The following is a 26,469-nucleotide window of genomic DNA, read 5'->3' as shown; positions in this document are numbered from 1 at the left end:
TGGGGTGACCAAATGAGCAGTATTTATGGTTTATGTTCACCAAAGAAGCCCACTGATGATAATGAAATCATCAACGTGGCTTTGTCAAGTATAGTTATTGGAGTTTCACAGTTAAATGACTATTGAAGTCCTTTGATATGTGCAGATATTAACAATTAAGACTTAACTGGTTTGTGATTTGTGTTTTATTCAAATTGACTGATCTATTCGGAATTCTTATATTTTGTCATATTCCACTCGATACGGTCTCCTCCTACCTGTGGTCAATGGAAGAGGCTATAACACCCACTGCTTGTTTTTTTTGTTTTTTCAATTTGCAGTGAGGAGCTGGAGTGAGCTCAGGAGCAAAGTGTGATGGCTGTCTCCACTCAACTGGGTTTACTGCTTTGGAAGAACTTCACCTATCGAAGAAGACAGACTGTAAGTATAAGTAATATGGTAAAGTGAAAGACGCAATGGTAGGTCAATTGGCAATATGGTTTTATTATTTTTTAAATGTCATTGTGTCTAATTTTACGTTATAGTTTTTCTGTTTTTTGCCAACATTAATGTATTTTGCTAAACGTAATCAAGGCACAAGTAAAGTTATTTTAAAAAACGGATTTCCTAATTATAAAATATCTATTTACATTACTATCAGCTTGTCAAAACAGTTTGATTTAATGTGTTTTTTAAATACCCTAAATTATTATGGAAGATAGTTAAGGTTAGAACATTGAAGTTTTTAACAAGTGTTCCAATTCCTCCCTTAGTATTTTGCCATTTCAGGGTTTCTGCTGATTCTTAAGAAATCTTTAAAGACTTTGAGTCCTTGTATCCAATAATAAGGTGTTGATTGACACTAAATGTCTGAAATCACAATAATGCGACCAGCGCGGTTTAGTTGCGCGGTCGGCGGCGCTCTACGGTCGCCTGTGCGCTGCAGTTGCGCGATCGTACAAAATTAAACTTCCTGCGCACTGAGCTCCACTTAAATTTCGGAAAGTACATCAGGACTTTAAAAATATTTCCTAAATTTCAGCGGCCGCTCTGTCACAAATAATGCGACCAGCGCGGTGCAGTTGCGTGGTCGGCGACGCGCTACGGTTGCGCGTTCGGCGGTGCGCTGCAGTTGCGCGATCGGACAAAAATGCGCAAATGAAAAAATGACGGTGTTTTTGTTGTTGTTGTTGCTTGGAACAGATTAAATGTTTTTCTCATTATTTCTAATGGGAAAACATGATTCATAATACCGAGGCTCCACTGTATTACAAAGTTGCTCTTACGACTAATTTAAAATGGAATTAAAAAGGCATTAAATATATTAAATTAAAATCCAGGACCCTTGTATTTTATTAGAATTATCCATCTGATTTTTACCACCTGTTTTATTGTTAGGGTACTTTGAGAGTCTAGGTTCTTTTTTGTTGACGCTGACAGAAACTGCAAGTGGAGGGCTTGATGTCTGCCCACACTTGGGCTCAAAGTCTGAAAATCATTCCTGATATTAGTGAAACCACAAGTGCATATTGGCTCAATTATCCAGTTAATATCTTGAGCAGTTGATCGTCCACTCACTCCAAGTTATATCCATCGCATTCAGCAGTGGGCCGGATGGAGCACAAAGCCGACTTCTGTTCAAATGAAGTGCTGTCATTTGCATACAGTAGTCCTTTATCACTTCCCGTCAACAAGCAACGTTTTCCCCGAAGTGACGGCAGGGCCTGCTTTATTTTCAGCCCAATGATTTTCAACAAAGAGATACAGAGCGGTCTCAGGGAGAATGTCTGTATTGTCGCTCCCTCCCTCCCACTGCTTTTGGTGATTGTCTGCCATGCCGGTTCAGACTTAGCAGCCATATGGAACAGATGGGCGGCATAACCCAACGGCTTCCAAAGGCGGCAGACTTGCCTCTGTCTCCACTTATTAACCTATTTACTTGACCACTCTGTGTCACGTTGGAGATGACTGCTGACCCTCTCATCTCTGACACATGCACTTGTGTATGTCTAACACATCAAAAGGATCTTAGTTGAGCAAAGCGGTGACTAAGCACAGGTTTAATATGATTTTGATTTCTACTGAGAGGGTGCGGTTGATCTTTTTATCTCATCTCCTCTATTTCTTGCTTATTTTTCAGATTCAGCTGCTGATCGAGATTATCTGGCCCCTCTTCATATTCCTCATCCTCATCTCAGTTCGAATTTACTATCCACCATATGAACAACATGAATGTAAGATGCCCGTTACAAGGATGAACAATATTAAACATAAAAAACCAATGTTCAGTATATATTGCAAAAATCTATATGCTGTAGTCATCTTTGTTAATCCTTCCTTTTTAAACACAGCTAGCCTATAATTTCTCAGTAAAATCGATGTTGTGTGTTTTCCTACGTATGTTGTCTCAGGGGGATGTTTGAAATTTGTCAATATTTGGTTGGACGCTTGGGACGGGGTTTTCATGGAAATACAATCATTAAATTGCAACAGAACTCTTTCATGAACTGATGTCTCAGTGAAGGCTACAGCTCAATATATTCTGAAAATATTTTACTGGGTTTACAGTCATGATATATGTGGGTGCTTTTAAATAAATATTGCATCAATAGAAAGTCAATGAAGGCAAATGAGAGTTTGCAAATTAGTTGTTGAATTTGCCCCTAATGCTTATCAATTCATGAGTATAAATTGTCCAGTAAATTGCTTCAGTGGCAGCAAAGTTAGTGATGGGTCTCTTCAACAGTATAGTCAAGGCCACATGTGTGGTATGAAAGATTTGGATCTGTTTATTAACACATATTGTAAAAATATTTCCCATTGATTTTTTTTTCCATTTACTTTGTCTTTCAGACTATGAAACTAACTAAAAAATAATGACTATGTATACATTTTTAGGCCATTTCCCAAACAAAGCCATGCCGTCAGCAGGCACTCTGCCTTGGGTACAAGGAATCATCTGTAACGCCAACAATCCCTGCTTCCGAAACCCAACCCCTGGAGAGAGTCCTGGGGTGGTTGGCAACTTCAACGATTCTATGTGAGTGGTGAAAATGACCTTCTTCAACATTCATACCGTAGTGCAATGATTATCTTTTGTATGCCGTTGATTACAAAGTCTCTCTATTTTATCTCACTGGAAATGTACCGCGTATATTTTCAGAATCTCTCGACTACTCCTTGATGCCAAGAAGATCCTGTTGTACACCCAGAACGACAAAAGTTACGAGGGCTACCGAGAACTTCTGAAGGCCCTCCACAAGATGCAGAAGAATACTGCCCGTAAGGACCATTTGCTTATCAGTTTGTTTTGCACTGTATTTGCATTTGAAATTCTTTTTGGGGTTGATAAGGAAAGACAACATAAGACTCCAACACAACTTTACCAGCTCACAGATTTCTTTTAGTGAGCCAATTTCAGTTTCACGCAGTTAGAATTTCTTTAAGCTTCCTAGAACTACATAAAAGTGTCTGTTTTGAGACATCTGAATTATTGAAAACACATTGAGTTAATTATTTGATTTATACAATGTAGCTGTTTGAAAGGTTTCGCTTTTCAAGTCAAAAATCATCATCACATTTTTTTGAAGAAATCATGGATCGTCAGTAGATTAACAAAATATGTTGTAACGACTTGTATAACAAAGTCAAGTTTTTCCTTATCGGTGTACAACAGGCTAGGGGGCCCGGACTCCCAGAGGCCACTGGGTGTTGCCTGTGATATTGCGTGCCAGTGAAGGAAAGACGTATACGTGTACCACCCTGACAATTATTCTGTAGCCAAGACACAAATCTGAAAGTTGTCCCGACTTGAATGTTGACACTTTCTATGCCGAGGCAGTAGATTTCAGTTGTCACACAATGTTCAAGCGTTAAGCACACTTCGATTTTTCTTTAGACTTTTAGAGCAATGTTTGGAATGATTGTGGGAGCAACAGATCCAGAGTCATAGCCATGACCTTTGCTGCTGAGAAAGGTTGCGTTTCTAAGATAACGTCTGCTTGTTGGCAGCACAGCCGACTTGGTGCAGATCGTTTCAAATAAGAAAAACTCCTGTTTTGACTTTGCAACAAAACAGAAACACTTCAACACATTCAAACCATTCAACCTCTCACTCACATCTATGGACAATTTAGAGTCCTTCATTTATCTCCCAAGCATGCCGTCGGAATGTAAGGCGAAGCACAGGCACTTGGGCCGAACACGTAAGCTCCAAACAGGAGTCAAAACTAGAACTTTCCAAATGTAGATGTGCTAACTACCATTACCTCTTCGGAATGCTCAGCAAATATGACAAGCAAAACAAGATAATAAATAGCTTGAGTATGTTCTACTTTAATCAATTTGCTTCTGAATATGCCTCCAATACTCATGTGATCAGTTTGTTTCCATAAATAAATGTGCCCAAGATAAGTTTCATGAGACTCCGACATGGAGTAGATATTACACAAGTCAGCACAACAGCAAGTCAAATATTACACATTAATAGAAGTAGAACATCACATTTACAAAGAGTTGTAAATATTATTGTTTGCCCATGATTTGTGTAATGCGGGACTATTGTGTTTACCAGTCCAGTGCTTGAATCATTTGTGGAACTGTCAATTTCTAAATGTGCAGTGTGTAGTGGTCTTCCACTAACATAATGGAATGCATTGCTTAAAAAGAAAAGGTAGATTTTTAATGTGTGTAGAATGGCTCTCAGTTGAGAGTAGAACCATCCATCAAAATATTCTCAATTTGTCAACCGTCTTTTTTTTTTTCCAACCAAAGTGATTTTTAATGAGAAATAAAAGACAATTTCAAAGGGGTCATATATTTTAATGTTCAACAAATTGGACATGGACCTTCATCTGGGTCCACAAAAAAATTGAATGGGTGCATGTCCTCATGGTCCACAAATCTTTCCTCCTCATCCCAATACAAACATTGCTCAACACAACCAACTTTGCCCATTATGCACATTTTAAATGCTTTTTTTTTTTTTAACTTTATGCGTCATTAAGATAAATGCCTTCTTAGCTGTTCCACACCCAGACCAGGAAAGACTGGCTGGATTCAAATCAACTCCTGCAATTGTTTTTTTTTTTTATCGGCTCACAGCCTGCAAGCCAGAATGAAGCCATAAAATGGTGGGATTGATTTCAGTGCCGTCAAAGCCGCATAGCAACTTCTGTTCGCGTTCACAATGACAGCAGCCTGTTTATAGACCAGATTGGTTAGTGGTGGGACGTGTCACCATGGAGTGAATTGAACTAACGTTTGTTTTTTCAACAAAAAAGGCGCCGTCAGTCTTTCTGAGTCACGTTAATGTTAATATGGAGATTGCAATCCTCCACATCCAGCACAACAAACACATACAGATTAGATAAAAAACCTGAAATGGACCCACACTCGTCTCTTGACCACATGACCTCCTATTTTAATGAGCGTGTACTGTAGAATCGAGTCTGCTGTTGTCCTCTGTGCCCTTTGTATACCCTGTAATGGGGGCCTCTCTTTCCCACTGGGACACTGATTAGAGGCTATTAGCACTCCATGGAGGTTCACCTCAGAGAATTAAGACAACTCATGGACACAAGAGCACAATTAAAAACCCACACTGAGCCGTAGAACCTTAAAGTTTTTCACTTCCTCTTTGGGATGTTCATTTTGACTGCAGCAAACTGTTTTGTGCGTGTGCAGAAGACAGGAAGGAACCATCTGGCAGGATGTCGAGCAAAGTGAAATGGCCTCAAGTAACCTTTAGTGAGTGCATTTCTTGGGCTAAAGTGAGTTCATGCAGGCGGACGGGCAAGTCATCATGAAACTGAGTCAGGGTGTTTAGAGAAGTTGTTTGACATCCACTGAATTCAGCAGTCACAGCAGAGCAGTTTGTTCCAGTTTGTGATACTTCGCATCACTAAACACCGTCCCTTAAGAATCCTTCATTTTGTGATTTGAACAAATCAAGTTCATGTGATACGCAGCAATCGATTTTATCATGCACCAAATGTCTTAGTCATTCATTATGTCCAGTGCTGCATTCCAGGAAAGGTCCACCAGGTCTGACCAGAATGTGAATTGCACAGACAATACTCATCATAAGGCAATGATTCCAAATTATGGTTTAATGATTAGAAAACTCGGTTGTTCCTCTGTCAAAGACATTCACTGTTTGATTTTATTGACGGAGCAGGTCTTCACGATCCGACATATTTCTGATTTATACTGTTTATGTAACTAAAGTTGTTATCCCAAAAGGTTCTGGATTTAATCTGTTTGTTTTTACTCTTCTAGGTTTCAAATTGAAGGACTTTTTAAAGGACAACGAAACCCTCTCGCATTTCTTGCATCACAACGCCTCACTCCCTCGCCATGCATTAAAGCAGATCGTGGAGGCCGATGTCAATCTGGAAAAGGTAGAATATTATGATGAGTGTTATTTCGAAATTTGAAAATGCACATTGTCAATGTGTTAAACAGTATGTTGAGTCTGTTTTCCACATGGAAAATCATTGTAATTCCCCAGCCTCTGATGCCCTCTGCATTACATTTTGCTCTATTTTAATTAAAATAAGTCACAATTGAATAAAAAAAATCATCCTCACTTTAGTGCAGCTATCTGCTTGTTAATTTAAATTAATGTCTGTATGCAGATATATATATATTTATTTGTTCATCGGTCACCATCTTACATGAATTAATGTTAGCAATGTACAGACACGCCAGCAGCAGCAGCAGCTGCTGAAAAGTCACTTCCCAGACGGGGCCAAGAGTCACATGACTGCTCCTTTTCTCCTACCCTCCCTCCGTCACTTCTCACGTGCAGACACAGTGCTGCGGTGTGACTCGGCTCCACCCACTCCCGCTACCAAGATGTCTATTGATCAATAAGGATGAGCTTCCAGTAACCTTGCAAGCAAGGTCATTGCTCAATACTCGAGGGGAGTCTTTATTTTAATGCAAGATCCTAAAAATTACCCAAACACTTGTGTAAATCCTGATGACTCATCACTTCAGCTTTGATAAATAACATTTTTGTTTGCAGTACTGATAGCAGGATGTTATTCTGTGTTTTGGATCCTATAGAAAAACAGTAATGAGTCCATGTTTTAAGTAATCACATCTCTGAAAAATGAAAAGTACTGCACGTCAAGGCACTGTTACAACACTCACTTGCGCATGTACAAAGTGTTTTGTGTTGATAGTCATGGAGCATTTCATAAAACAACAAAGCATAATCAGTCTTGTATCCTTTCTTCTTCCTGTGTCCAGGTTTTGACAAAAGGTTTTGGCTTTCATCTAAGAGACCTGTGCAACATAACGCCTCTGGAGGAGTTTGTGCATATAGCTGATCGCAATGTCTCTCGTCTGACGCAAGAAATTATCTGCAAGTCCTCCAGGGACTGGCTGGACAAGGCACAGAGCCATTTCCTGTCCAACTTGGACTTTCTCAAGCCAATTCGTGTAAGTGTGTTCATTAAAAGTACTTGTTTTTTTGTTTTTAGCCAAATATTATCCATTGCACACATGAAAGTTTGCCTAAAGCCCACATCTCTCCTCTGCTTTCCACAATTCTTTTGGTTTTCGGCTTGTTTCAACACATCAGCTTCTTTTGCTGACCAGTGTTACCTTTCCCCTACTTTTGTTTTCCCAATAAAGCTGTTCCCCTTGCCTTCTTACCCATGACAGCCAAGTGAGTCATGATGATCAGAGGTGAATGAAATGTTCTGTACTGCTGAAAAAAAGATCTTGCATACGGACAGAAACGCTAATCAGCTGAAAACTTACGAGAACTGTAAAACATTTACTCGGAACAATTCTGATGGGAGTTTTACAAAATGTTCATGAATAGAATAGAATTGAAAAAAAAAATGGAAATTAGAATAAGACAAGTGCATACATAAAGTTGTCATGTTCTACGTTAGTCCAACCTCATAATTGTTTGCTCTGTGTGTGGGTGTGTTTGCATGTTTGGTACAAGATAAAACAAGGCCGTGTTCAAGTATACAAGACAATTTTAGCATTTCTCTCTTCCAAGGTTGCTTTCCAACACCTGTGGTTGAATGTGTGTGAGACATTTTAGCAGCTGACTGCTGAGTGTGACATACAGGAACAGACACACACTTTCAATAGTATGACAGGCGGGGTAACATGAGGGGCCAGACACTGTGCTCTGTTGTTCTTTCACAGCTTCCTTCCTTCCCCTTTTTATAATATTGCCTAACCCCCCTCACCCACCCCAAAACAATGTCAAGGTTCTTGCTCTGGTATTTACTAAAACTCATTGTAGAAAACTACAACCATTTTAATGAGTCTAATAACTATTGATTATAATATAATAGGTAACTGATTAGATTTTTTTTCAAATAACCCTTCCTTCTTTATTCGAGCTAAAAACAAGTCTTAGTCCCCATGAAAATCTATTTACAAGACGTCAATGAACTACCAACGACACTGTGTGATAGAATGATTTAGAGGTGGCTTATTGATTGATTTTACTTGCAAAAAATTCATGTATTCATGTTCTCTTCACAGAAGGATGTTAAGTCTGATCCCAAAGTTGTTCAGGAAGTCTCCACTGCCACTGACTATCTCTTGGAGAGCCTGGGAGAGCTGACCGTGGAGGTACTTGAACTACGCTTGCATTAAACGCATACATGCACAACATTGACTTATGAGGCACTGTAGAAATAAGACAAATTAAATATTTGTGTCCAGAGTGCAGTTTCTTGTTAGCGTGCTCTCAAAATGAGTCACTTTCAACGATCAGCAGTTGTGAACGTCAGGTTAGGGCTCATTTTACTGACAAACACGCACACACACACATATTCTAATAACTATTCACGCTTGGGTTACACTTTTACATTTATTTCTCATCATTGTGCAATTTTATTTTAATAAAGTAAAACTTTAATCCCAAGTCAACGCAATCTTGCAGAACATTAACACAAGGAATGAGAAACACTGGATGTTAGCTAGTTTTTTCAGACACAAACACCCCTGTCCTAGGCCTGTGCTCTACTTTGCTGACAAAGCATTACAGTACAGTGCGCATTGTGCCGACGCGGGTTTCCTTTCTAATCAGCAGTGAGAACAACTGTTTTCTTTCAGACATTGATCATTTTTTTATCCTTCTAGGGTATATCCTTACCTATCTTTGCTTGGAACTGAGATTTTTTTTTTAAAATGTTGATGAAAGGGAAAGAACTTGATGCATTGCAGTCTGGCCGTGTTTGGGGTTCAAACATGTTGAGCTGAACCAGAAATGAAAGAGCATATTTGTTTTGTAAGAGATGTTGAGTGTTGAAGTCTCTGGTGCGAAGCTGCTTACGTGGTTAAGGGTTAGGGTTCATCCGCGTTCGTGTATGATGAGTGAATTGATGTGCAGTGAGTCAGAGGGTGCGATGCCCACTGTTGTTGTTTATGAATCAAATACATCCAACACAACAATGATTTGAACATCATTTTTCTAGCGTACATAAGACAATTGTCTTGAGAAGACCGTGAATGTGGAATATCATACTTCTCGCACTCTGAAGTTGCGTTCTCATCTGAGACAAAGTATGAAGTAGAAAGTACAGACATGTGTTTTCAAATGCAGGGAGTACAAGTTGAAAGTCTTCAGTCAGATTTATACTCAAAAGTACAGACAACCTGAAAAATCAATTTAAATATAATAAAGTGCTTGCACTTCATTTACCACCAATCAATATACATATAAGATAATTTTAAGTGTGTATACTATTATCGTGCCCTATAATGATGATAATTGAGCATGATAGGTAAGATGGTAAAATGTAGGTGCCTTCAATTGTCAATGAACTGGATAATTGGACATATAAGCAATTCATACCCTGGTGATTCTGACTTCTAAAGCTGGATGATGCAGATGAACTAAAGTAACCTGAGACAGACTGCTTGGAGGAGGTTATTATGGGGCATAACAGGCGGCTGAAGTGTGCATGTGTGGACGTGTGGGTGACTCACCCGGTCAACCATGCTAACCTATCCATTGTATCTCTTGGAAAATGACATTTATTTAGTTTCATAGAAACAGTTTGTCTAAATTGTTGCCCATGGAGACCATTCCACAGTTTAGTTCTCAGTAGCTTGCATCACTATCGACACTTCCACAAACACACAGATATGCATTCTATAAAACATGCTTCACACACGCTCACTGCTTTTTTTTGCACGGAACTCTTAAAAACAGTGGTGATTTGATACGACTGCAAGCAAAGCCCAAACCTAACCGCACTCAGAACAAACTGCCCCAATGTTCAGTTTTGTTCGATGAATGTGAATGTGTTGTGGACAAAAAGCAAAGACAGAATAAGAAGTGTATGTTTGGAGTTAAACTACTGAAGCTAGAAATTATCCTGACAATAATAACATTATTTAGTTCTGAAACAACTATGCATGTCTGTGCAGTGTGTGCGTGTGTGTGTGTGCTAAGCAGCATTTGTCCGTGTATAATAGCAGGGTACTTGTGGAGCCTGCAGTGGTTGGCTTTGATGAGAATGACCGATAGTAACCTCTCTTTGTCCTCGTGTCTCCAGCGTTTTGCCTGTATCTGACGGAGGATTTGCTTTTTTCCCTTAAATATTTGCTCATATTTTTCTGGTAGCCCTAACCTGAACTCAAGTAACCTCTATTTCACATTTGCAGAGACAAAAGGTTCTCCTTCGCTCCTTTTTCTTTGTTACACAAAATGGTCACACTCCCACACCATTCCTTCTCTATCACGAGTTGGTGACGCAATGTAATTAATGCAGAACTTGTGGTGACTTGTTTCTCAAACTGTGGCAACTGTGGTGCCTGTCTGCTCACCTAGTCTCGTATATCTTGCACAAAGGAAGTGAAAGAGGCCAGACAAATGTGTCAAATGCTTGTGAGCATATTTTTCACAAAATATGGAAAGGCAAAATCTGAATAAATGCTACGCTTGACATAACAAAAAACAACAGCAATAACAAAAATTAAACGTGCACTCAGCGTTAAAACTGCCACATCTTAATTTCCGTGCTGGGGTCTATCTGTGCCTTTTGGCGAACTGAAGGCGTTTTGCTGTTACACACATCCGGCACACCTGATAATTTGGTGACAAAAGACAGACTAGATAATAAACTAAAGAAAAGCAGGTCTAAGTTGTGGCGCAGGTTTGATTGAGACACAGAAGACATACGTGTGTGTTTGATGCCATTTCATTCTTAACTATAACATCAGCATCAATCAAACCGTCTGAATTGATGAATTGAATATATTACTATTTCAATTATCATCATAATTGTTAATATATATTTTTTCCTACAACCATATTTCCCCAAAAGTAGGCATTACATATCACAATAACAGTACTGGCTATAATAGTGTGTCCTACAGCAAATCCTCTTCTACTCAGTCATAAATAATAACAATGTTTTGGCACACAAGCCTTTTAAAAATGATCAAGAGTATGCAAGCGTCGCAGCAGCCTGCGCGTGTTATCAGGGCTCACACACTAAAGAACAGCAGATAAGACTGGAGATTTATCACCATCTGTTTGACTATTAAGTGCCTTCTACCCCTCAGCGCATACATGCTCACACATGGCGTCATGTCTGGAATAACATTAAGAGTGCTGCTCATGACCATCAGTTAGTTCAAAATAGGCTCTCGCAGACACTCACTGTGTTGTGATACTTGATCGTTGGCACATCTGGTATTCACGGCGTTTACACTTTGAGATGTGAGGAAAATAACAAGCACAACTGTGTTTTTAAAACCACCGGTGACTTTGTTCTGTTCTCCTGGAAAGTGACACAGTGAAGAGATTCTGTGGACAGGGAAATATGCCTCGAAGATATTTGATGGTCAGATATTTACACTTGAACTCATCTTACCAGTTGAAATAATGTGCACAGTTCTAGAATTGTCTATTCCCTTAACTCGTCAACATTTGTATGCCTTAGAAGCAAAGGTATTTGTATCAATGACCTTTGCACACCTGAGAGAGACCCCAAAGACTCACAATTCTTTTTCGTTCATTGGGTTTACAGTTTGGGCTCTTGAATTGTTCCAGAGCAAACTCATCCAAGCATGCTTCCTGTTGTTTACACTGTGTTGTGTTTGTCTCTCCAGCTTGCGAGCATGAAGAGTTGGAAAGATATGCGAAAAGAGATCCTTTATCTCACTGCCAATGCCACGGGATCTCCGAATCAGATGTACCAGGCTGTGTCACGTATTGTTTGCGGCCACCCAGAGGGAGGCGGCCTCAAAATCAAGTCTCTCAACTGGTATGAAGATAATAACTACAAGGCACTGTTTGGAAACCATGGCAATGACAGTGACAATGAGCCCCTTTCCACTTATGACAATACATCCAGTAAGTGCCCAATAACGCTCTTATTTAGAAAGTTGTTTGAAATGATGTCCATTAATTCTAAATGCTTTGTTTCTTGTCTGTCAAGCTCCTTATTGCAACAGCATGATGCGCCGACTGGAGTCTAGTCCCATCTCCAGGATGATCTGGAGAGCTCTGAAGCCTCTGCTGGTGGGAAAGATCCTGTACACCCCAGATACTCCAGCCACACAGAGGATAATCCACGAGGTATACACTTAGAGTCTTGGTGGAAGATCATCCCTTCTAAATGGTGATTAATGTGCGGCATTGGGTCCTCCAGGTGAACAAGACCTTTCAGGAGCTTGGCCTGTTGAGGGACCTTGGTGGGATGTGGGATGAGATGAAACCCAAAGTGTGGAATTTCATGGAGAACAGTGAAGAAATGGACTTGGTCAGGGTGAGTGGGCTACACTGACAGAACACACACATTCAACTTGTCTTGCTCTAAACTTGTGACAGCAGTGTCATTAGGCGCTTGCCTAAATTCAGTACCAAAACACTCGACTGGCGTCACTATCCATTCTTCTTTGTTATGACCTTATATAACAACTGTTATACATAAACAACTTTGCCCAACCAAGTTTATCCTCAGGCTGTGTGAAAATAAGGTAGAGAAAATGAACACCAGACTGACTTGTTTTCAGGGTAAACATGAGGAACAAACATCAGAGACGATTGCTCAGGGATCCAATTTCTCAACCCCTTTCAGAACTTCTAGTCATTCTCAAGACACAAAAAAAGAATGAACAATTCTACTTGCTGTATAATTAGGCTTACATATGATTGAGGGCTGATTAACGGGAATTGAAATGCAGCCACCTAACGAGAAATGAAAATATCACAAGAATTTTTTTTTCTTCTCCAGTTTAGGATGTCTCAGATGGCATCCTCACAAAATGGTTGCTCTTGGCTGCTTTAAAGTTAAAAGTTTATCATTGCCATCTAGTGCTCAATGTTCAAACGACATTTGACATAATACTAAAAGTCACCACCAACGCACAATAATATTTCTTCATTCCATGTATGAATTCAAATTTGTATTATAAATATAGGCTATGAAATGCGTAACACTTAACTGTGTAGTACCTAACTTTAGCTGAAATTATGAGAGTAGAGTTGTATATCCATATACATATGTAATTTGCAAGTCGTTTTTATTTAAATAATAATAATAATGATTTGCAATCGAGTAAAATGATCTATTTGTTTTTGTAAAACGGTGTTATTTGATGAATGTTCACCCAGTTAAAGTCTGTCTTGCCTCGGTAGTGGAATGGGAAAATGAACTTTAAAAGCCTGAGAGGGAATATCAAAAAATGGCTCGGATTTTAGCCATAAAGCATGCAGAGTGTTTGTTGTTGTTTTATGATTAAAAGTCATATACATTTTTTTATGATTGAAACAAAACTCTGATTTTCCTCCAGACGCTGCTCCAAAATAACGCCAGTGCCACTTTCTTGAACACCCAACTCAGTGGAACTGAGTGGCGGGTGTCCGATGTGTCGCACTTCCTTTCCAAATCATCAGCTGACCAAAGACCAGCAGGATCAGCATACACCTGGAGGGATGTCTTCAATGAAACTGACCAGGCCATACACACCATCACCCGCTTTATGGAAGTCAGTATGATTAAAGTACTTAAAAAAAAAAGTAATATAAAAAAAATATTGCATTATAATTTAACTAGCTCAGTATTGCTAGGAAAAGCACAGATGAAACATTTTCTCAGCTTTCGAAATAACTTCTCATTTAGGTCGTTATGCAAGAGGAAACTCAATAAGGCAATAAGCTCCTAATTGGCCATTTAGGTCATCGTGTTAACATTGTTTTCAAGCTCTTGTAACAGTACTACAGTGTGTCAATCGATTCATCATACTGTCTCTTTCTATGTTTAGTGGGTCAGCATGCCAAGCCTTGGCTAAAGAGCCATGACATCATGGTCCCGACAAAAATTAACCAGGGTTCTCTCCCAGTTGAAAGGGCCTTGTGTGTTTTATTTTTCTCCGTCAGGGATCAGATTCTTGAAGGTTGCTAGTTCAGTGGGCCTTGTGACGTTCTTCTTCTCGAAACTGATGCTCAGATTACGGCAGATACAATAAAATCTCTCTTTTGGTCTCCTTATATTCATGTGGCAAATGGCATTGACTTGCATAACAAGGGCAATGTCAAGCCCAACTATAAACAAGATCCCGACCTACTGACCTACTTGGTCCACCTCCTAAGGATCATATAATGCCATCTTGCTGTCTTTCTTCACAAGAACTATGTCAGGGCCAAACAGTTCAAACATGCCTGTCGTCCTCAGGCTGCCTTTTCATCAGGTTTTGAACTCAATGTCCTCAAAGACACCTGGTGCAGGACAGCTTAAATCAGTTAAGAGGCTCAGCTCTTGCTTTGCTCTTGCACTGTCTATTCAAAGCCCATGTAAAGTACCCCTTATCGACCATTTAGGATCACAATTGTAATATTTTTCAGAAGTAGCTTCACGCGAGTCTTATTTACCGGTACTTAATCCTCAAATGTGGACCTCTTGCCATAACCCACCCTTCCCTCTTTCCAAATCAGTGTGTAAACCTGGACAAACTGGAGCCAGTAGCAAACGAGGAGCGCTTGGTCAACAAATCCATGGGTCTGCTCGACAACCAAAAGTTCTGGGCAGGAATTGTTTTCCCTGACATCACCCATGGCAGCAGTTCTGACCTGCCTCCCAAAGTCAACTACAAAATCCGCATGGACATCGATAATGTTGAGAGGACCAACAAGATCAAGGATGGGTATGTTTGAAGTGCCATTGAAGTACTCTTCAGGAACAAGTACTCGAGCTATAGAGGATCTTTTTGAATTTTGTGTTTTATAGCTACTGGGACCCCGGCCCCAGGGCAGACCCTTTTGAGGACTTGCGCTACATCTGGGGCGGATTCTCCTACCTGCAGGATGTGATTGAACAGGGAATCATCCGAGCTGTGACTGGCACCAAGGAGAAGACTGGGATCTACATTCAGCAGATGCCCTACCCTTGCTACGTAGATGACATGTAAGTGACGCCACAATGTAAAAACAATGTTACAGGAGGCTGATGTATCAAGTTCTGGTTCTCACTTGCTCTTATAGTTTTCTGCGGGTGATGAGTCGATCGATGCCTCTTTTCATGACATTGGCATGGATGTACTCGGTGGCCATCATCATCAAGGGGGTGGTCTATGAGAAGGAAGCCCGGCTCAAGGAGACCATGAGGATTATGGGACTGAACAACGGCATCTTGTGGCTCAGCTGGTTCATTAGCAGTTTGATTCCACTGATGATCAGCGCTGGGTTATTAGTCATGTTGTTGAAGGTCAGTAACCAATCAAAACTCTGATTCTGTTTTTCTGTTTCAATAAAACTTTGAATGTCAACGTATGCGCGTGTGTGTGCGTGTCCCCAATGTTTTCATTATCTATTTTTTTTTTTTGCGCTCTCCTGTCAGATGGGAAACTTACTGCCTTACAGCGACTCAGGCGTGGTCTTCCTTTTCCTGAGCTCTTTCGGCGTGGTAACCATCATGCAGTGCTTCCTGATCAGCACAATCTTCTCTCGCGCCAACTTGGCAGCAGCCTGTGGTGGAATCATCTACTTCACCCTCTACCTGCCCTACGTGCTGTGTGTTGCCTGGCAAGACTACGTGGGATATGGAGGAAAAATTGTTGTGGTGTGTAGAGAGTTGGATAATCCCGACTCAACTCCTTGTTTGTGAATTTACCTTCTCTGAGCATTAACGGATTATCGTGTTTTCCATTCTTCTCGCAGAGCTTGCTATCTCCTGTGGCTTTTGGATTTGGCTGTGAATACTTATCCCTGTTTGAGGAGCAAGGTGTGGGAATCCAGTGGTCCAATTTGCTGGCGAGCCCCCTTGAAGAGGACAGTTACAATCTGACCACCTCCATCTGTCTCATGCTCTTTGACGCTGTGCTCTATGGAGTAATGACATGGTACATTGAAGCTGTGTTCCCGGGTGAGTGTTCTCATAATCGCTGTTTGACAAATCAGCAGACGTGGTAAATCAGAAACATTGTTGATAAAATACTAAAAGACTGTAAATATTTCCATCACAGGCCAGTATGGAATCCCCAGGCCTTGGTATTTCCCTTTAACTAAGACCTACTGGTGTGGCGAGAAACAGAGCAAGAACATATCGACTCCTATGTCCAAGAAAAGCAACGCTGATGGTACAAATCTACTTTTTTTCCTCAGGTGAGAAAATGTAATTAAACCATGCTGATGTGGTGTTTTAATTGTTTCCAGCCACGTGCGTAGAGGAGGAACCAAGCCACATAGATCCAGGCGTTTACATTGAGAATCTGGTAAAGGTCTACAGTCATGGAAACAAGCTGGCAGTTGATGGGCTCTCCCTGAGATTCTACGAAGGACAGATTACCTCCTTCCTGGGTCACAATGGAGCCGGCAAGACCACAACAATGTAAGGCAACACGTCATGTGCGTCAACAACGAATGTTCCCGTTCAAGGAGACGATTGACTCGTTTTTTCCCTGCTTATTATTTCTTAGGTCAATCCTTACCGGGTTGTTCCCGCCCACTTCAGGAACAGCCTACATCTTAGGCAAAGACATTCGCTCGGAGCTTAGTACCATCAGGCAGAATCTGGGTGTCTGCCCCCAGCACAACGTGCTTTTCAGCATGTACGTAATCACAGTCAATTGCAGTCATGAGAGATGGTTGATTTTATTAAGATGGATTTTGCTATTCCTGGGAATTGTGTTGGCATTGTTTCATGATCTGCTTGATGTGAATGCAGGCTGACAGTGGAAGAGCACATCTGGTTCTATGCTCGCCTGAAGGGACTGCCTGAGGACATTGTAAAGGCCGAAATGGAACAAATTGTCAAAGATGTTGGATTGCCTCATAAGCGACAGTCACGCACCAGCACACTTTCTGGTCGGCGCACTTTTATTTTGCCCAATTTTTCATCTTTTGGTCTATAATACAAGAAACCAGCTTGTTGGTATAGGATTCGCTTTGTGACCCTTCTCCCATTGCTTTTAATTCAGGTGGAATGCAGCGGAAATTATCAGTGGCCTTAGCTTTTGTTGGAGGCTCCAAAGTTGTAATCTTGGATGAACCCACCGCTGGAGTTGACCCCTACGCACGCAGGGGGATCTGGGACCTGCTTCTTAAATACCGACAAGGTAAATTGGATATTCCATTCATTTTCACCACATAAACATGATGGATCCGATTCATACAATCCAATAAAATGGAAACATGTCAATGAAAACACCACGATTGAGGTCAGAACAGCAATGTTGTTATCCCTCTGTCAGGCCGCACCATCATCCTGTCCACCCATCACATGGATGAAGCTGACATCTTGGGTGATCGCATCGCCATCATCTCCCACGGCAAGCTATGCTGTGTCGGCTCCTCCCTCTTCCTCAAGACCCAACTGGGCACTGGCTACTACCTGACCCTGGTCAAGCGAGACTACGATTTGGCGTTACAGTCCTGCAGGAATTCTGCAAGCACCGTGTCTTACATCAAGAAAGCCGAGAAGGTAGGACGGCTTGTGATGTTGTGATGATACAGTCTTGGGTTACATTTCAATTCATTCATTTAGGAGGATAGCGTCTCTGAAAGCAGTTCTGATGCCGGCCTTGGCAGTGAACCAGAGAGTGAAACCACCACCATCGGTAACAAAAAAGAAAATGTTTTTACAAATGAAACACATATTGATTATTTATTGCAAACTAAAACCTAGACCTCTCTTGTGCCGTCAGATGTTTCCCTCATCTCCAACGTGATTTTCAAGCATGTGTCAGAGGCTCGCCTGGTGGAGGATCTCGGACACGAGCTCACCTATATCTTACCCCATCAGTCAGCTAAAGACGGAGCCTTTGTAGAGCTCTTCCATGAGCTTGATGACCGTCTCACCGACCTAGGAATATCAAGCTATGGAATATCGGACACAACCTTGGAGGAGGTAAAGAGTCTTTTTGTAGCCTTAATACTACTGTGAGCAATCAAGTGTGCATGGATCATATTTTTTTTAATGTGATTTAATCATGACCCTCAGCTGATATTTTAATCACGTCTTCTCTTTTAGATTTTCTTGAAAGTGGCTGAGGACAGTGGAGTTGATTCTGTGGAACTTTCAGGTGAGTTCTGATCAATTGAATTGATTATTGTACAAAATGTTCAAAATCTGCCTAAGGAAACGTAACAAACATGCCATAACATGTTTGCAGATGGGGTTGTGCCGACGAGGACGCGTCGCCGTCATGCATTTGGAGACCATCAGAGCTGCTTGAAGCCCTTCACTGAAGATGACTTTGATTTCAATGACTCTGAAGGTGAGCCAGTAGTAGAATTACTAAAAGTCTTTGTTGTCATTCATAAATGCAAACAAACAAATAAATAAAAATCATGTCATAAAAAATAATCAAGCTTTGTATGCTTGCTCATACAGAGTCCCGTGAGACTGACTGGCTTAGTGGCAGTGATGGTAAAGGCTCATTCCAGGTGAAAGGCTGGAGTCTGAAGCGGCAGCAGTTTGTGGCACTACTCTGGAAAAGATTCCTCTATGCGCGACGTTCCAGGAAAGGCTTTTTTGCACAGGTGACAAGCCTTTTTTTTTTTAAAGTTAAATGCAAATAATTGTCCTAAGTGTCAATATAAGATGAAGAATTATGACTTAAATGGAACTAAGATTTTAAGCTCAATCTGCGACTGATTAATTAAGAGGTGTGACTCAGTACTTTTGTCCACATTTTATCATTCTCTTCCAAGTTATATTGTTTTAATTTTCATTTTAAAAAAATATGCTTTTTTTTTTTCCCCACTTCACTAGATTGTCCTCCCAGCTGTGTTTGTGTGTATTGCGCTGGTGTTCAGCTTAATAGTTCCACCATTTGGAAAGTACCCCAGCCTGGCTCTCCGTCCCAGCATGTATGGAGAGCAGTTTACCTTTGTCAGGTATGCTTATCGATCAGCCATTATGAAAATAACTGCTTGGAAACACATTTGATGTCATCCCTCTCATTCAACGGACATTAAATTCAACTTATTTGTGTGCCTTTATAGTAATGACATACCCGAGGACCCTCATGCCAACAAACTACTTGGAGCTTTGACAGACAAATCGGGATTTACGACACGCTGCGTGGAAGGAGAATCCCTTTTGTGAGTCATAATAGAAACACATAAACAGAATCAATTGTGTGGATTCAAAACCAAATATGTTCATTATTAGCAACAAATTTAGTGATCATTTTATTTTGACTTTGTATCAATATGTCTGTATGCTGCAGGGACACTTCGTGCGCCGGCATGGAGAATGAATGGTTGATTCCAGAAGTACCTCAAAGCGTGAAGGACATGTTCGACAACGGCAACTGGTCCATGGAGAATCCATCACCGCTGTGCGAATGCAGTTGCGATGGCCGTAAAAGGATGCTGCCTGAATGTCCAGCTGGTGCAGGAGGCCTTCCACCGCCACAAGTTAGTAAAGGCAAATAATGTACAGGTTACCCTACTTAAACTGTAACCTAACCATTTTGACTGCTTTATTTTCAGATGAAGCTCAGTGACACCGACATTCTTCAGAATTTGACAGGCAGAAACGTGTCAGATTATCTGGTGAAGACCTACGCTCAGATCATTGGCAAAAGGTGACACATTTAATTATTGCTCCCATATTATTTGTCTTTTTAAGTCATTTTTCCCCAAAGTGGTCATTCATTTCTTTTTGGTTTCTATCACCTCCTAGCTTGAAGAACAAGATCTGGGTCAACGAGTTTAGGTATTTTAGCTGACGTTCAATCCCTCTTGAGAGCTTGAATCTGGGCTGTCTCTGGTATTAAAAGAATTTATCTGTGCACAGATATGGTGGCTTCTCGCTTGGCGCCAAGGGCTCTCAGTTTCCAGCCCAGATAGACGACATCGATGAGGCAATTGCTCAATTGCGTAGGCGCTTCCGTCTCGAAAGGGTGAGGAGTGTCAGAATTAATTGTTTCACTCTTTGAAAACAAAATGGGCATAAAAAAATGTTTAAAATATGGAAAACTTAAAGACAAAGATCATACTTCAAAGTCTGTCTTCTTCACCAACTATCTAGGGAACCGCAGCAGATCGTTTCTTTCGCAGTCTCTCCAACTTCATTCAAGGATTAGACACCAATCATAATGTCAAGGTTAGTGCATGCAGACATGCATAAAAAAAGAGTTAAGGAGCGTGACTGAAAATGTACAACTTGACAACAACTGGCATGATGTCCCATCTGTTGACAGATCTGGTTCAACAACAAGGGCTGGCACAGTATTGGCTCTTTTCTAAATGTGATGAACAACGGCATCCTTCGAGCAAGTCTGCCAGCTGGCCAGGACCCTGCCAAGTTTGCTATCACGGCATACAATCATCCCCTCAACCTCACCAAGGAGCAGCTGTCACAAGTTGCCCTGTAAGTCAACTGAAACAATCCCTAAAAAAAAAAAAACAACATAATTCCAAGAAAACTAAATCATGACTTGTTTTTCATTCATTCATTTTGTCAGAATGACTACATCGGTGGATGTGCTGGTGTCCATCTGCGTGATCTTCGCCATGTCCTTTGTACCTGCCAGCTTTGTCGTTTTTCTCATCCAGGAGAGGGTGAACAAGGCCAAACACTTGCAGTTTATCAGTGGAGTGCAACCTTTCCTCTACTGGCTGGCCAACTTTGTCTGGGACATGGTAGGACATTCCTCTCCAATCTGTTTTGTGATAGGAGAAATACTTGTGAATGATGTGACCTTAGAAAGCTGCCTTCCTTAAACAAAATACCTCCATGAATTTCTTTTTGAAATCTCGTTTAACTGTTGGAGTTGGGCTAAATGATTTACTGCTAGTTCATTCCACAGGCTAGATAATACGTGCCTTGCCATTATGCCCACCCGTGATGCTCAAAATGGTTGCACCTTACATCTACATTGCTCAAAATGGTTGCAGCCTACTGAAATGTTTATTTTTTTTTATTTTTTGTCCTCTTCTTACAGTGTAACTACATCGTACCTGCCACGCTGGTGATCATCATTTTCGTCTGCTTCCAACAAGATGCTTATGTCTCCTCCACAAACTTGCCTGTGCTGGCCCTGCTGCTGCTGCTGTATGGGTAAGTTGAAGTGTAATTTTGTTATGTATTATCGATTTGAATATGTATATCGTGTATTTGTGTTATTTCTATGTGCTTGAAACCAGCCTTGCACACGTAAATAGTGTTTGAAAGTGTCTTTTCTGTTTTTCCAGGTGGTCCATCACACCTCTCATGTACCCGGCCTCATTCTTCTTTAAGATACCCAGCACAGCTTACGTGGTTTTGACCAGTGTCAACATACTGATAGGAATAAACGGCAGCGTGTCCACGTTTGTGCTGGAGCTGTTTGGAGGCAATGTAAATATCATCTTCTCTCATTTGGATTCCATAGCCATTTTTTTACAGCAAACTATGATAATTGAGAGAGAATGTTTGGATCCCTTCAGGAGATTGGTGGCATCAATGACATCCTGAAGAACGTATTCCTCATCTTTCCTCACTTCTGTCTGGGAAGAGGTTTGATCGACATGGTGAAGAATCAAGCAATGGCTGATGCTTTGGAAAGATTTGGTAAGCGCAGCAGAGTGGCCTGGCAGAAAGATTAAACTAGTCCGTACCACTTTTAATATGGACCATGAAAACATTTTTGTGGGTTCTGACGAGATGTTTTTGGGCGTTTAGGGGAAAACCGTTTCCGTTCCCCTCTGGCCTGGGACATGGTGGGAAAGAACCTGTTTGCAATGGCCATTGAGGGAGTCATCTTCTTCTGCATCACCATCCTCATCCAGTATCGTTTCTGTATCAAGGCCAGGTGTGTACATGGAAAGAATATTATCTGTGTTCTTTGACATTTTTAAGCATTCACATTCAGATGTCTCTCTGATACCTTAATGAGTGTGACCTCACCTCTCCACGTCTTTACAGGTCCTCATCCAGTCACCTGAAGCCAATCGGAGAAGAAGATGAAGATGTGGCCAGAGAAAGGCAAAGAATCCTCAGCGGTGCAGGACAGAGTGATATTTTGGAGCTTCGTCAGCTGACTAAGATTTATAAGCGGAAACAGAAGCCCGCAGTGGACCGCCTGTGCGTTGGGATTCCCCCAGGCGAGGTAGGGGATACATTTCTTGCTCTTTCAACATTCTTGACGATAGACAAATTTGAATTGGGCCATCAAGCTCACCACAGTGGAATCTTGATCTGGTTTCTTATGGAATAGAAATGATATGTAAATGCTTGATTATTTATGTTTTAGTGTTTTGGTTTACTGGGAGTCAACGGAGCTGGAAAAACCAGTACGTTCAAAATGCTAACAGGCGATTCAGTGGTTACCAGTGGAGAGGCCTACCTGGCAGGCAAGAGGTACGAAACGTGTAACACTTAAAAATATACTTTAGAACTTTTTGCTGGAAATGTTTGCTCATATTTTTCCTTGTGCTTATGTGCTTCACTCTAGTGTTACAACAGAAATAGATGAGGTCCATCAGAACATGGGCTACTGTCCGCAGTTTGATGCCATCAATGACCTGCTGACGGGACGAGAGCACCTTGAGTTCTATGCCATTCTCAGGGGTGTTCCTGAGAAGGAAGTGTGTGAGGTCAGTAACACACACATAACCAAAATAAGCATTTGGAGAGCACCTTGGCCCATCAAGACAATTAACCCACGATACATTTGTTATGGCGACAGACATTGTTAGTTTCCTTTAGAGATGGCGGGGGGAAAAGGCTGATGTTTGGTTCTCTCCACCAGGTGGCAGAGTGGGGCATTCGCAAATTGGGTTTGGTCAAGTATGTTGACAAATCAGCAGGTAGCTACAGTGGAGGCAACATGAGGAAACTGTCGACCGCCATCGCTCTCATAGGAGGACCACCTGTTGTATTCCTGGTAAGAGGAAAACGGACACAATCATTAGTCGCCCTCGAAGTTCCTTAATGAAAGGGATTCACATCATGTTAATATTTAACAGGATGAGCCTACAACAGGGATGGACCCGAAAGCACGGCGTGCCCTTTGGAACGCCATACTGAGTATTATCAAGGAGGGACGATCTGTCGTCCTGACTTCCCACAGGTTAGAATTTAAAAACTGAAGACACCAGCTGAGTATTTGATGTCCTGTATTTTCCGAAACATATATAATTTGAATTGGTGGCCTATTTTTTGAACAGCATGGAGGAGTGTGAAGCACTTTGCACCAGGATGGCCATCATGGTTAATGGCAGGTTCCGCTGTCTGGGGAGTGTGCAGCACCTGAAGAACAGGTAGGAATCACTGCAGAAAATGTCACTGACCTTATGACCTTGGTCAAGAAGGTTAGGTTTTCATAAGAAGTTATTCTATCAAGGAGGCCATAATTACATGTCGTTGAGAATACACACACTGAAGCGTATCCACACGCTGCCAATCAGATTTTAATATACTTATGGATTCTGAATTTCAAATGAAATTTTCTCATTTTTCTGCTGAGAAAATTGTCACGTTGGTGACAAATGTTACAGCCTTGAGAGAAATCTACTGCTACTCTCATTACCATGTTTATAAATGTGATATTTGTCCTCTCATATGAAGTGAGGGAGTTAATGTTGCCAAATTGTATTCACTGTGATGTCATAAGTGTCAATTATACCCATTTTGGCTGCCATGACAATAAAAGTTCTTTGTCCTTCCCCTCAGGTTTGGAGATGGCTACACCATCATCTTGAGGGTGGCAGGACCTGATCCTGACCTCAGGCCGGTGATGGACTTCATCGAACAGGAACTTCCTGGCAGTACACTGAAGGAGAAGCATCGTAACATGCTTCAGTATCAACTGCCCTCCTCCCTCACCTCCCTTGCCCGCATCTTCTCCCTGTTGACCACCAACAAGGAGGCACTCAGAATAGAGGACTACTCTGTCTCTCAGACTACGCTAGACCAAGTAATGCCAAAACCTGTGTACTATATAAACAGTAAGTCTTTTCTTTTTGGCCACAGATGATCTAACCTTCCTTTCTCCTTCTCCCATTAAGGTGTTTGTAAATTTTGCCAAGGACCAAAGTGACGAGGACCACTTGAAAGACGTCCACCTGAGCAAACGAGACGCGGTGGTCGTGAACGTTTCCCAGCTCAACTCTTTCCTCATGGACAGCAAGACCAGGGAGAGCTGTGTCTGATTCCAGCATGTCATCAGTGGGTGTCACTGTTTGTCACTCTCGACTCTGACCACGGACATGATCTGCGCCACAAAAGCAGAAGCGGGAGACAGTATATGTTCACTTTATTTTGTTGTCATTTGTAGTCTTTTTTTTTTTTTTTATTACGTCTCAGTGGACCTGCTGTTAAGCGCACAGCCTCGAAAGATATTCTGAGGCATAGACGGCAGGTATTATGAAACACTGAACTCGATGCAAATCAATGCAAGAAATCTATATATTTAAGACGAGAAGATACTTTTGTGAGGGTTGGAGACTGGTGCTTCTCCTTCACTACGAACACTTGAAGCGACGTCGTCATGCTTGACTGGAAAAGTAGCCGTGCTACTCTGTCAGAAGAAGTCTAATTGAAAGCCCATTCCAAAAAGTATAATAATCTACTTTGGGGGAGGTGGAAAAGAATGTTCCAATCATTCACTGCCAAAAGGATTTTAAAGACTTCAATCCCTTTTCGAGGTCAAATATCTTCGTTACCAGGAGCAGTTTTTATAAAGCGTCATGTGGCTCAAACAGTCCAATACATTTCAAAGGAGGAACACAATATTTGTGACACTGTTTCTAATTCGATTTGCGATAAATCGCAATTTTGATGTTCTTCTCTTTGAATAACAGTTGACAACATAACATTGTTGTAATTTTTATTTGTTGTTCCTCATGTCATGACTTTTAGTTCATCATAGTGCCTATTGTGAAATGGGATTTAATGTGAGCACTCCATTAACAAAACCATCCACATATAGAGACCAGAAAAGGATTTATAAGCTCATTTGACAAAGCACAAAAAAAACAGTCCTTCCCTTTCCAAAGAACAAAACAAAATGTTGTTTCTTGATATCTGTACATGGTGTGCAGCTGTAATGCCATCTTTTGAGTCACCCCCACCATCTTGGACTTGAGTGGATGAACAAGAAGATGTTAAAGAGATGAGAGATGCATGCTTTCCAACGCCTGGACACACTCTAGTGGAGTTACGTCACTATATTGTGAGTGTGGTGAAGCTTGCAGACTGCTTCGTTCGTTGTAGATTTTTCTGAACATCATGAAGACAAAGGCTCTAAATGAAGAAAAGGATTAGTAGGCTAGGGGGAAAAGGATTAGTAGGCGAGGGGAAATTTGAAAGGTAGCATTCATACTTATGCTTGATGTCAGTTGTACTTCTGCTTTCCTTGTGATGGAACTAAACATGGTCAATGTTATGTACAGTTGAGGTCTTGTGATGTCCACACAAAAATGACAAAACAGTTCCGTGCCAAATTGAATTCAATATGTATCAACCAGCAGAATACTGACAAGGCAACTGTTTTGTACAATTTAAAGCTGTGCTTTGATGTCACATCATTTTTCCATTAGGTCAACTAAAAACAAACTACAACATGTTACTACTGTACGGTGAAAAGTTGCCAAACTCTTAATATTAATTGTGCTGCCATGACCGGACACAATCGGGGACCACTACGATTTAATTAGTGCTCTGACCAAATAGATGGGTTGAAATAGATAACTGGTGCTGAATGACCAGTAAAATCCTGCAAAGTGTTTCCTAACAGCTCTGTAATTATTAGAAAGCATGTTGTGGACCCTCAGGAAGGCTAAAAGACATTGAACCGTGCGTCCCAAAAGAAATGTCCTGCACGACAGCATCCAATCTTTGTTTTTAAAGGTGATTTTAGCAAGGTGTGCTTTGACTGAGAAATATCCAATTTGCTCTCGGTGAAATCAAGAGATAGTGGTAAAGTGATTTTCTCCTCTTCTGCTCAATATTACTATTCGTTTACATTTTTTCAAGTATTAAACAACAGCTGTTTGAGTCTGTTGCCTATTGTGTTAACTAACTATCAAAATAAAGTTCATACATTTTGGGAAAAAAAAAA

The 26,469-nt window shown here is 41.0% G+C and overlaps 1 protein-coding gene across 1 annotated transcript; it reads left to right on the top strand.

Moving 5' to 3' along the window:
• LOC147056861 (phospholipid-transporting ATPase ABCA1-like) lies at nt 1-26,469 on the top strand. Its single transcript, XM_085912441.1, has 48 exons — nt 1-420; nt 2,120-2,213; nt 2,878-3,019; nt 3,143-3,261; nt 6,259-6,380; nt 7,237-7,428; nt 8,500-8,589; nt 12,085-12,328; nt 12,414-12,553; nt 12,627-12,743; nt 13,771-13,965; nt 14,912-15,120; nt 15,204-15,380; nt 15,458-15,680; nt 15,813-16,034; nt 16,133-16,337; nt 16,438-16,551; nt 16,628-16,802; nt 16,891-17,022; nt 17,139-17,278; nt 17,392-17,529; nt 17,665-17,894; nt 17,958-18,030; nt 18,118-18,320; nt 18,444-18,495; nt 18,586-18,690; nt 18,807-18,955; nt 19,188-19,312; nt 19,421-19,519; nt 19,648-19,837; nt 19,913-20,007; nt 20,106-20,138; nt 20,220-20,325; nt 20,454-20,528; nt 20,626-20,795; nt 20,890-21,067; nt 21,370-21,485; nt 21,620-21,764; nt 21,854-21,977; nt 22,089-22,218; nt 22,332-22,515; nt 22,660-22,766; nt 22,861-23,002; nt 23,158-23,292; nt 23,375-23,478; nt 23,576-23,668; nt 24,081-24,324; nt 24,416-26,469. Exons 1-48 carry the CDS (start codon nt 355-357, stop codon nt 24,557-24,559), a joined length of 6,807 nt encoding a protein of 2,268 aa, XP_085768567.1. The 5' UTR covers nt 1-354; the 3' UTR covers nt 24,560-26,469.

This window comes from Syngnathus leptorhynchus, chromosome 5, assembly GCF_054491065.1.
Source record: "Syngnathus leptorhynchus isolate UIUO chromosome 5, UIUO_Slep, whole genome shotgun sequence".
Lineage (NCBI taxonomy): Eukaryota > Metazoa > Chordata > Actinopteri > Syngnathiformes > Syngnathidae > Syngnathus > Syngnathus leptorhynchus.
The sequence above is the reverse complement of the archived record's forward strand: the minus strand, read 5'-3'. Positions and strand labels throughout refer to the sequence as shown.

Bases quoted from the DNA above. Each gene is read 5' to 3' on its own strand.
- LOC147056861 (XM_085912441.1), top strand. From the start codon at position 355: ATGGCTGTCTCCACTCAACTGGGTTTACTGCTTTGGAAGAACTTCACC. The intron at 8,590-12,084 runs GTACTTGAACTA...TTGTCTCTCCAG, and splicing joins TGGGAGAGCTGACCGTGGAG to CTTGCGAGCATGAAGAGTTG. The intron at 17,895-17,957 runs GTAGGACGGCTT...TCATTCATTTAG, and splicing joins ACATCAAGAAAGCCGAGAAG to GAGGATAGCGTCTCTGAAAG.